General features: G+C 60.9%; 1 protein-coding gene across 3 annotated transcripts in view; it reads left to right on the forward strand.

Annotated features, from left to right (window-relative positions):
• The window catches only part of ATG4B (autophagy related 4B cysteine peptidase), a 23,439-nt gene that overhangs the window by 6,361 nt on the left and 5,937 nt on the right, over positions 1 to 11,141 (forward strand). For all 3 annotated transcript variants that reach the window (XR_003547305.1, XM_027767003.1, XM_027767004.1), the window contains exons 2-8: positions 942 to 1,043; positions 1,177 to 1,248; positions 4,576 to 4,674; positions 4,976 to 5,077; positions 5,599 to 5,671; positions 8,093 to 8,172; positions 10,994 to 11,082. Coding sequence is in view for 2 of the 3 variants with exons in the window: in XM_027767003.1 (XP_027622804.1) it covers positions 4,614 to 4,674; positions 4,976 to 5,077; positions 5,599 to 5,671; positions 8,093 to 8,172; positions 10,994 to 11,082 (405 nt within the window). In the remaining variant the exon portion in view is untranslated. The remainder of the gene's footprint in view (positions 1 to 941; positions 1,044 to 1,176; positions 1,249 to 4,575; positions 4,675 to 4,975; positions 5,078 to 5,598; positions 5,672 to 8,092; positions 8,173 to 10,993; positions 11,083 to 11,141) is intronic.

Here is an 11,141-nt window from a genome sequence, read left to right on the forward strand (position 1 = left end):
TTTTTCGCTATAGGGCGCGTGCGCTCGCCAGACAGACAGAGAGAGACATAGAGACAGAAAGCGAGAAATCACTCCCAAGGGGGGATGGTCACGCTGCAATCCCTTCTCCTCCATTCTCCTCTCGGGATCTTGGGCACGCATGCACACGCGCCCGGCATGAGTTTTAAGACACCGGGTCCGGGATGCGAACCGTGGTCAACTACGTGGGAGTCCAGCGACATAGCCATTATGCTAACAGCTGGTTCCCGGGCTGTCAGGTAATTAGGAATAGCCGATGGGGTGCCCAAGTCAGAGGGGAAGTGCAGAAACACAGGGAGTTCTACAGCGACTGGGCAGCGCGCTGCAGATGCTCTTCGTCAGCTCCCTGACTCCATGTCCTGTCCACACACTGGGCACAGCGCATGTGAGGTCTCTTCGCTCTGCCTCAGCTCCCCGCACGGTTGGTGTAGCCACAGCCTGTGGTGAGCATCCCATGCCTCTGGGGGCTTACGGTTCCCTGGTCTTCCACCTGGTGGTGAGCTGGGTCCTCCCTTGCATGGACAGAAAAAAGAGTAATTTCTCTCTCTCTCTCTTTCTGGCCTTTAGGTCTTAAACATGTTACATCTAAACTAAGTGCTTGGCTTGGGGGGGACTTCCCTTTGCTTTCTCCCCCTTGGTCTGGCCCTTCCCTGGCCTGTCCCCTCTGAGCCAGGGCCCGCCTGGTGGCCTAGATGCAGAAGGGCTCAGGAGGAGGGTGTGGGCCTGCTACGCTCTCTCCTGGTCCTGGTCACGGGCTGTTTCTTGTGGTTTACACTCACGCTCCGGTGCCGGTGGCCGCTGGTGGCCTCCTTGGTCCTGTGTTGTGAAATTATGCTCCAGTGCAGGGTGGCCGCCAGTGGTCTCTCTGGTCCTCTGTTGTGAACTGTGGAAGTTCCATAGGCGCCTGTCTTTGCTTTCTCCAGCTACCCTGACCTACGACACCCTCCGGTTTGCCGAGTTTGAAGATTTCCCTGAGACCTCAGAGCCCGTTTGGATACTGGGTAGAAAATACAGTGTTCTCACAGGTACTGGCCTCCCAGCAGCCGCTGTCCTGGCCGCATGGTCCTCACCTGCGTTTGCGGCCGTTGTCTGCCTACCCCCACCACGTGTGCCTACAAACCTAAGGCCTTGTGTGTGCTTTTCCCTTTAAACAACCAGAGAAGGAGGAGATCCTGTCCGATGTGGCGTCCAGACTTTGGTTTACATACAGGAAGAACTTCCCAGCCATTGGTAAGTGACCGTTTGGTACGGCACCATGTTTGAGGAAGGAGGGGAACCAGACTGCAGCGGCGTGGCCGACACCTCGGTGATCCTGGGAGTATGCTCCTGCACACTCGTGCCAGCCTGGCAGTGCTGGCCCAAGCCCAGCTCACCCTACGCTGAGCCTGCAATCGGGGTGGTGAGTGTGGCCAGCGCATCTGTGGAAGGTGCGGGGAGTGGTCAGCCCTGGCGGGCAGCATGTCTGGAAGGTGCAGGGTGTGCGGGGAGTGATCAGTCCTGGCGGGCAGCGTGTCTGTGGAAGGTGCAGGGTGTGTGGGGAGTGGTCAGCCCTGGCGGGCAGCGCATCTCTGGAAGGTGCAGGGCGTGCGGGATGTGGTCGGCCCTGGCGGGCAGCGCGTCTGTAGAAGGTGCAGGGGGTGTGGGGTGTGGTCAGCCCTGGTGGTGCGTCTGTGAAAGGTGCAGGGCATGCAGGGAGTGGTCAGCCCTGGCGGGCAGCGCATCTCTGGAAGGTGCAGGGCGTGCGGGATGTGGTCGGCCCTGGCGGGCAGCGCGTCTGTAGAAGGTGCAGGGTGTGTGGGGAGTGGTCAGCCCTGGCGGGCAGCGCATCTCTGGAAGGTGCAGGGCGTGTGGGGAGTGGTCGGCCCTGGTGGGCAGTGCGTCTGTGGAAGGTGCAGGGCGTGCGGGATGTGGTCGGCCCTGGCGGGCAGCACTTCTCTGGAAGGTGCAGGGCGTGCAGGGAGTAGTCAGCCCTGGCGGCCAGCACTTCTCTGGAAGGTGCAGGGTGTGTGGGGTGTGGTCAGCCCTGGTGGTGCGTCTGTGAAAGGTGCAGGGCATGCAGGGAGTGGTCAGCCCTGGCGGGCAGCGCATCTCTGGAAGGTGCAGGGCGTGCGGGGAGTGGTCAGCCCTGGCGGGCAGCACTTCTCTGGAAGGTGCAGGGTGTGCGGGGAGTGGTCGGCCCTGGCGGGCAGTGCGTCTGTGGAAGGTGCAGGGTGTATGGGGAGTGGTCAGCCCTGGTGGGCAGCGCGTCTCTGGAAGGTGCAGGGCGTGCGGGGTGTGGTCAGCCCTGGTGGGCAGTGCATCTCTGGAAGGTGCAGGGCGTGTGGGGAGTGGTCAGCCCTGGCAGGCAGCACGTCCGTGGAAGGTGTGGGGGGTGGTCAGCCCTGGCGGGCAGCGTGTTGCTTAGGAGGCTTTGGTCAGGTGTGTCCTGTGAAGGTGTGTCCTGGGCCATGGCTGCGTGGCTCTGCTCTGACGTGGTCAGGATGTCGTGCAGCCTTTGCTCTGTGACATTGTCTTTTCTAGCATGTGCCACACGTAGCCAAGGGGAGGTTTGAAGGCAGCCAAACGTGCTAAACATGAAAGAGACGCTTCACCCTTGCATACCCTGGAAGGGAGGGGATGAAGACGGGCCCTGGGCCTTGCCTGTGACCTCAGAAAGTCCATTGGGACCAGCGGTCAAGGATTTGGGTGAACACTGCCCCCTATAGGCCAGTGATGACTTGGCCCTCCTCCTAGATTCAGTCTCAAGTCTTCTCTGAAAGTGAGGTGGGAGCGAAACGGCCCTGCCAGCCGATGACCAGGAACACCAGGGAAATGAGACACGCAACCCGCGGGCTGTGCGAGGCGACCTGTGCCGTGTTCCAGGAATAGTGGCTGACCCTGTCGGCAGCACACTGTACTGCCCTTGGCCTGCACGCGGCTGGCCCCTTTCCCCTCTGGCGTTGCGAGAAAGGGGAGCAGAGCTGGAGAGGCCACCGCTCGGCCGGGTTGGGGGCGGCAAGGCTGAGGCAGCTGGAGTGCAGTGCTGCGGGGCTGGTGCACATGCGAAGGTGTCCAGCTGGGTCCAGACCTCCCTCAGCATGCTGGGCCTGTGCAGGTCTGTGAGCGGGGCCAGCCGTGTGGAACCGGCTGGGTGCTGTTTCTTGCTCAGGAAGAAAAGAATGGGTAACGTGCAAGTGGGCTCCCCTCCCACATTTGTCCCCAGGGACGGCTTGCTCTCACAGTGGGGAGAGGGCCCGCCCCCGGTGCAGGGCTGAGTGCTGTGCATTGGGAGTTCGTCCACGTGGCCAGCTGCATTTTGAGTCCTGGCTGCCCAGGGACGTGCTGGGTGCATGCACACCCCAAGATGCTGCTGAAACGGAGGGGAGGATTGCGGCATGGCCACACCCACCAGGGGCCTTTTCTCTGCCCCTCATACTTCTCTGGCAGTTGGAAAACAGTGGGTGGCTGTGTGACCACACTGCCCAGAGGAGGGCCTGTCCTCCCCATGCGTGAAGGAGCTGCCTGTGGCCGAGGTGGGAGAAGTCAGCCAGGACCGCAGACCTCGTGGCCCGGCCCCGCACTGGGGCTTCTTCACCGCAGCAGTTACCTACCTGCCCTCGCCCTGCGCACGGGCCCCCTCCTGTCACAGCGGCCCTGTGATTCTCATGCTCCCGCTGCGGCTGGCGGGATAACTCCCCAGACGTCTGTCTTATTATGCATGCTGTCAGTCTTCTGGGCCCAGAGAGCAGATGTGAAGTGACAGGGCCTGGGTTGGGCGTCGTTGTCTTCCTCCACGTTGCCGACAGGTGCCTAGCCTGGGCGGTTCCATAAAGGAGGTGGGCGTGTGTTTACAGCGTGGGAGCTGGCAGCGGGGAGTCCGAGCCTGGGCCTACAGCATGGCTGGCGGAGCAGAGGAAGGTGATGGGTGCGTGCAGAGAGCTCCTGGCCCATCCCTCTTGTGTAGCTACCAGTCCTCAGAGAACTAACCCTCCGTGAGAGCTGGGGCCCTAGTTGCCAGGTGTCACTGCCGGCAGGGTGCAGTCCCTGTGTGAACCTCACCCTGGGCACACGAGGAAACCCGGTGGCACTGGACCCCTCGCCGTGCCAACCGTGTACTGAGTCTTGGCACACGGGTATCTGGGGATGCCTCCTGGCCGTAGCAGCACATGTGCTGGGAAGGCCGAGAGCTGTTTCAAACCACCACCACGTGTGGCCCCTCGGCACCCCTGGGCATTGTCAGACCTTTGCTCATTGGCCTTTGTGGCAGTCAGAGGGTCCTCCTCGTCCGGCCTTATGCTCCGAGGTTCCTTGTGGGGCGTGGTCTCAGCACTGGGCAAGCCTGCCTTCGGCTCCATGGCTGACTCCCACGTGGTTCACTGTTTCGAGGGCAGTTCATCGGGATGTCACACTCCCTTGCAAGCGTGGCCCAGGGGTTACTGAAGCCCTAGGCAGGCATTGCTGGAGGCAGCGCCACGCCGTGGGTGAGGTGTGCGTGCCAAGGACCCCTGCTTGTGCGGTGCCAGGAGACACTGGCCCTGCTGTGCCACCTGAAGGACTTCTCTCTCCATCCACACACAGGGGGGACCGGCCCTACCTCGGACACAGGCTGGGGCTGCATGCTGCGGTGTGGACAGATGATCTTTGCCCAAGCCCTGGTGTGCCGCCACTTAGGCCGAGGTGAGCCATGCTGGGGGCTGCGAGTGGCGTGGTTTAGAGCAGACCCCAAGCAGCACGAGTTGCAGTTTGCAAACACTGACTTCGAAGGGTGCCAGTAGCTGCTCCTCTAGGGAGTCTTTAAGCTGCCGTGCCTGTTTCCTGCCCCGGTGGGGGTTCATTATGGTGGGGGACGTGGATGAGTCTGGAATCATAGAGAGTTCAGCTTTTCTCTTCGGGAAGGTTCCCCTGCCACCCACGTCCCAAGTAGTAGGCTGAAGACCTGCTTCCGTTCCACGTGGAACTGACCACCTGTCTCCAACAGATTGGAGGTGGGCACAGTGGACGCAGCAGCCAGACAGCTACTTCAATGTCCTCAACGCTTTCATCGACAGGAAGGACAGCTACTACTCCATCCACCAGATAGGTGGGCGCTCAGCCTGGGCGGCCTGGAGCCCAGCATGGGCAGTCCCTGTGGGACCCGGAGATCTCTCTGGACCTGTGATCTGCAGGCCTGGGGCTCTAGACCACTCTGCCTGTGGGCACCAGGGCTCTGGCACCTGCTCAGCCTCTAAGCCTGGCCCTGCCCTGCTGTACATGTGGCTGGTGGTGGCCCGCTCCTTGTCACAGTCTGTGACACCTAGAGGGCTGTCCCCTCTCTGGCCTGTCGGCGAGTGCAGCACTCAAATGCAAGGGCCGAGGGCGACCAGCCGGCCTCACGTTAAGTTCCCCGGACTGAGCCGCCGGCCCTCACTCACACATGGGGTCAACACGTGGTGAAGGGACCTGTGCTTTCTCCGGACCGTGGTAAAGGCTGTCATCCCAGCCCTGGGTGTGGGCCCTCCTGTGCGGCCTGTCCTGGGCCACATGTCCACGTGTGGGGGCTGGGAGGCAGCGGGCGCCAGGTCATGGCGGGACGTGTGGCTAACCTAGGTCTGTCTCCTGCAGCGCAAATGGGAGTTGGCGAAGGCAAGTCGATAGGCCAGTGGTACGGGCCGAACACGGTCGCCCAAGTCCTCAAGTACGTACTGAGCCCCGCCCGGCCCTCTCAGGGGCCGCATGGGCATCCCCGGATGCGGAGACCCTCCCAGTTCTTCATTGCTACAGGAAGTGTGGTGTCCCCGTTTATATGTGGGGCCCTCGGAAAGTCCCATGGAGGTGCCCATGCCCAGTGGTCTTGTCAATCGGAGTTTTTGTTTTGTTTTTCATTTTTTAATTGCCAGGAGGCACTTGTGCTCCCCAGAGAGAGAAACCCCCAGTGGAGGCAGTCACAGTGCCACAGTCCATTTTCCCCGTTTCTCCCTCCCGTCAGGATTTTGGGTGCACACATACGCCTCATGTGTTTTCAAGCTGCCAGGGCTGGGATTTGAACTGCAGACGGCTATGTAAGCGGGCTCCCTGTGCTTTCCAACAAAGGCCCTCGTGAGCCAGACCGCGTCCGCGATGCACCTGTTCTAGCTGGGGTACAGGCCTCCTGGAGCAGGGTCTCCTGTGGTCTGCAAAGTTGGGGCCAGCCTGGAAGCAAGCTTCTAGGAGGGAAACTGCCGTGCACGGCTATGCGCTTGCTAGAGGTCAGCACCCTGGTGTCCATCCATCTCCCCTGGCCTGGGAAGGTCCCTGTGACTGTGCACTCCTCGCTGCCTGACTGGAGTACAGTGCCCATACCTCCCCGAACCCCACTTCTGCTCACTTTCCCGGTGCCATGTCTGAGTGTTGGCCTGCACCCCAACCCTGCTGCCACCGGCTTGTGTATCCCTGGCTCTTCCACAGGGCCAGGGCGGGTCTGGTCTTCTTTACTGGTCAGGGTTGCTTAGCCTGGCCCAGCCCCTCTGTGGTGCGCCCAGGGCTCACCCACCCAGGCCTTCCTCCTGATGGACTGGGCCACCAACTCCCGGGGCTGTCTCAGGCCTCGACTCTCCCTCTAAACCCTGCCGTGTGCGTCTCTCCACTCCACGTCCCGCTCCTGACTGTTCTGCGGGGTCCTCTGTCCCTGTGGCCACCGGCTTTCTCCTCTCATCCAGCACCTTGGCATCTTCCTGGACACGGCTTCCCCTCCCACTTTCCCAGCCTGCCCTGCCTGAGTCCTCCCGGGCCTGCAACTCAACCCTCACCAGTGCTTCCCTCCGGCTGCTGCTCCAGCACCCGCCCAGGTCACCAGCATGTCTTCGTGTCGAACCTGAGCTGGCTCCCGTCAGCCGCAGACATAGCGCTCATCACCAGTGCTTGCTCTCGCATACGCAGGCCCCTCACCATCCCCAAGCTGGTCCTGGGGAGCCCCCATGCCCAGGACTGGCCCCCCTACAGATATGACCCAGGTTGTCCCATGGGGTGGCTGTGCGTTTCGCCTCTACACCCAGATGTCCAGAGCCCGTGACTGCCCACAGCCCCCATCGGCCCCTCCCTGTCCAGCCTGTCTTCCATGGTGGATGGCAACATTGGGCCTGCAGGGTGGACCCAGAGGATCTGTATCCTCTCCAGCGCCCAGGCCCGGCCAGTGTCTGCTCTCTCTACCACTCCAACACAGGCCACTGCTTGTCTGTCTTCCCGTGAACTTTTCTGCCACCAGGAGTCTCTCCCAGTGGCAGCCCATCATTTTTTAAGAATGTCCAGCCCCATGGCACTCATGGACAGATGTCTGTAGGCAGGCGGGCTGCCCTGTGAGCTGGCCCACCACCTGCACACCCCTTGGAGCTCTCACACGGGCTGTGCCTCTTCCTAGCACCTTCCTGACTCGCCCTGTCAGCTGTGCCTCACCACCACCTGTCCCCATCAAGGCAGCCCTCCGCCTGCCCCGCCACATTCTGCCTGCTGCCCCATGATATCTGCCTCCTGAGGGCCACACGTGTCCCTCTTGCCCACAGTCTCAGTGTTGTGACTGGGCCAGAGGGGAGGACAGAGGTGGCCCAAGGAGAGGTGGCCCAAGGAAAGTGACCCTGGGGCTGCCCCTCGTTTTGGGCCGGTGCACCTTGGTAGGAGCTGCTCCCAGTCCAGGATGTCCCTCCTCGCTTCTCTGTTCTTCCCATGAGTCCTCCGGTCCCACCGCAGTGCCGCGGAGAGGTCGGCTTCCTGCTGCCATGTGTTTGACTGTGTCCTGCCCCACCCCAGGGCGAGTCTGGCCACTGTGCTCCCTGTGGGTGGCAGGTCTCTGCCGGGACACAGGCCAAGGGCTGTGGGTCAGCGTGAGCTGGAGGGCAGGGCAGGGCAGACGTGCTGGGAGCCTGGCCTGTCTCCCACTCCTCATTGCACTCAGGAGCCCCTGCTGCCCGAGGCCTCACAGGAGGGCCTGGCCTCAGCTTCTCCCTGGTAGTGGCAGGGGATGCGCCCTTTACTTTCTGAGCTTCAGCCCTCCCACTCTGGGAAGTGGCTCTGACATGTCACCGTGAAGCTGGGACGTGGTGGGGCTGGGGAAAGCTCACGGCATATCCTGTCCCGCTCTCCGCAGGAAGCTGGCCGTCTTTGACACGTGGAGCTCCCTGGCCGTCCACATAGCCATGGACAACACGGTGGTGACAGGGGAGATCAGTAAGTAGGCGGCTGTGGCTGGCCCGGCCACAGGGCTGCTCCATGCCCACTCGCCTGAGCCCAAGGTGGCCTGCGACAGGGGGTGTGGGTCCCCGGGCAGTGCCAGTGCCCCTGGCTAGATCCAGGCCAGGCTGAGAGGAGTGTCGACTCTGGCATGATGCTCTTCACTCCGAGCCGTCATTTCCAGTGTCCGTCCAGAGGTTGCTGAGATGTGCTGTGTTTAGCCGCGTTTGTGCAGGAGCCTGAGGCCTCTCGGCGCTCTGACACACACCGAGGCACCCCAGAGCGACCTCCTGGCGTGCCACGCTCGCGCTAGGACACATTGTGGCTGGGATTCACGGCTGCTCTGGAGCAAGACTGCATGCCCAGCTCACGTCCCCAGAGCCCCTGCGTGCCTGTGTGCTGCTGCCGGGCCTGGTGCTCCCTGTGCACATCAGGAGGCAGGGCCCGGTGTGCAGGTCCGCGGTGCAGGCGGCTCCTGCCCACTGCAGGCTGGGCTCAGCATGTATGCGTGTTGGGTCACAGGCACGTTCCTGCCCTGCCAGAGAGACTGGCCGTCCGGGCACTCGACCTCGCCTGGGGCAGGTGGCCCCGGGCAGCAGTTCTGCTCCCTGTGCTGCCACGCTGGGCCGCCTGCTGGGGTTCGTAGTGCCCCGTCCCCTGTCTGGGCGCAGGTGTGTGCTGCTGCTTCCACCTTTCTCTGCTGTTGCCCTCATGCTCATTTCATTGCCAGAGGGCAAGAGCTCTGGCCCTGACCCCTGGGATAGGGTTAGGCCACGCCATGATCCCTTCTCCCTCATTCTCCCAGGATCTTGGGCACTCACACACACGCCTGGTGTGATTTTCTTTTCTTTTTTAAATAATTATTTACTTATTTAATTCCATTTGTTATTATAATTAGTATTATTATTTTAATCTGACTAGAGAGAGACAGAGAGAAAGGGAAAGTGAGAAAGCAAGCCACCAGGTCCAGGTCTTGAACTGCGATCAGCCATATGGGAATCCAGTGCCCTTATCCACTACACCACCTGCTGGTCCAATCTGGTGTGATTTTTTTTTTTTTTTGAGAGATTTTCACTGTAGGGCGCGTGCGCTCGCCAGACAGACAGACAGAGACATAGAGACAGAAAGCGAGAAATCACCCCCCAGGGGGGATGGTCACGCTGCAATCCCTTCTCCTCTATCTATTGAATACATGTTAATCCACTTCAACTTACTTTCTTTTAGTTTTAATTTTACTAATTATTATTATTATTTTTAAATTGCCATAGGGTACATGCGCTCGCCAGAGAGGGAGAAGAGAGAGAAAGAGATTCCCCTCGAATCTGGTGTGATTTCCAAGCCACAGGTCCAGGACTTGAACTGTGGCTGGCTCTGTGGGAGTCCAGCGATGTAACTGCTACGCCCTCTGCTGGCCCTCCAGCGTGTTTTAAGCCACTGGAGCTGGGATTTGTGCAGCCAGCCATGCAGGATCGGCTTCCTTAGCCAGTAGGCGACTGGGAGGTACCTCTATTGCTTGAAGCTGGTCAAACACTGGAAATACGGAGAAAATACAAAGAAGGTTACTGATCTGACCACTGAGAAATAACTCAGAGTAAAATTTGACATACTTCTCTCCAGTGTTTTTTTTCCCCTTTAGTTTGTTATAGGGCATGAGCACTCACAGGGATGGGAGTAAGAAATCATTCCCTGGGGGACGGCCTTGCCACACTCCCTTCTCCTCCAGTCGCCTCTTGGAGTCTTAGGCACGCAGACTCACTGCCCGGTCAGTGTGTGGGACCCGGCCACCTTCAACTCCATCCACTCGTGGGCCCCTTTTAATGCTTTTCAAAAACGCACACAGTCCCTCAGCTTCTCCTCCAGGCAGCGAGGCACTCTGGACCCCAGGGTAGGGTGCCGCTGTCCCTGCCATTCAGGAATCTGGTGTCCCTCACACGCAGCTGAGCTCTGCCGACTCGCCTGTCAGGTGTTGGCCCCGAGTGGTGGTGGGCCTGTCACCCCCCCACACACCTTGTTGCTGAGTCCCCTGTTGTAATGTGGTCTTGCTGAACTGGTGATTCCCATTTGGGTCTGCCACTGTCTCTCTCCCCGAAGCTCATATCCCACATCTGGCTCGCAGTACCAGTCAGGCTGGCCTGTCCTCCTTGTTCCCATCATGTGCTGGCCACTGGGCACGTCCCCGCTTCCTGGCCATCACCAGCTATTCCAGCACCTCCTGCACATCCCCATCCTGCCTGCAGTCAGCCTGGCTCCTTCAGTGGGCATGGCAGTTAGAAGCCAGACACCCCCTGCCGGGCTCCTGGGAAGAGTGCAGCCCTCCCCCCAGCCCCGGTGATTTGGTGATGAAGATCCACATGTGGATGAGGGGTGCAGGGAGGGAGAGGACCGCTTGTGGGTGAGGGGTGCAGCGTGGGTGAGGGGCACAGGGAGGGAGAGTTCCCCGCGTGGGTGAGGTGCGCAGGGAGGGAGAGGACTGCGTGTGGGTGAGACACAGGGAGGGAGAAGGGCGTCACCCCCCGGTGCCTTTCTCACAGAGGGGCCCCCCAGGGGCTCTGGGAACCCCGGGGAGCTACCCACCCAGGCTGGTGGCTCCAGGGCACCTCACTATGAGTGAGGGGCTTTCTTTATCTGTGAAGCGCTTTTTTCTCTTCCCCGTGAATGGCAGAGTTAGGGAGGTCTGTCTTGGGCTGTCCTGTTTTCCAGGTGTTTGTTCCCACTGAATCTGAAGCTTGGCTTTGTTGGCCAGCTGTTCACTGTCTCCCTGGGGAGAGTCTTGCCCACCCCTGCCCCGGGAACCATGGATGCCCATCTTCCCTTCCAGGAAGGTTGTGCGGAACCAGCTTCCCCTGTGTGGGGGCTGCTGCGAGCCCTGCAGACCCCGGCCACCACTGCAATGGCTTCCCTGGCGGAGCCGAGGGAGCCAGCAGGCCGTCGCCATGGCGGGCCCCCGGGGGTCTTCTTTCCCCCCC

Source organism: Tupaia chinensis, unplaced genomic scaffold (genome assembly GCF_000334495.1).
Source record: "Tupaia chinensis unplaced genomic scaffold, TupChi_1.0 Scaffold143823_1, whole genome shotgun sequence".
Lineage (NCBI taxonomy): Eukaryota > Metazoa > Chordata > Mammalia > Scandentia > Tupaiidae > Tupaia > Tupaia belangeri.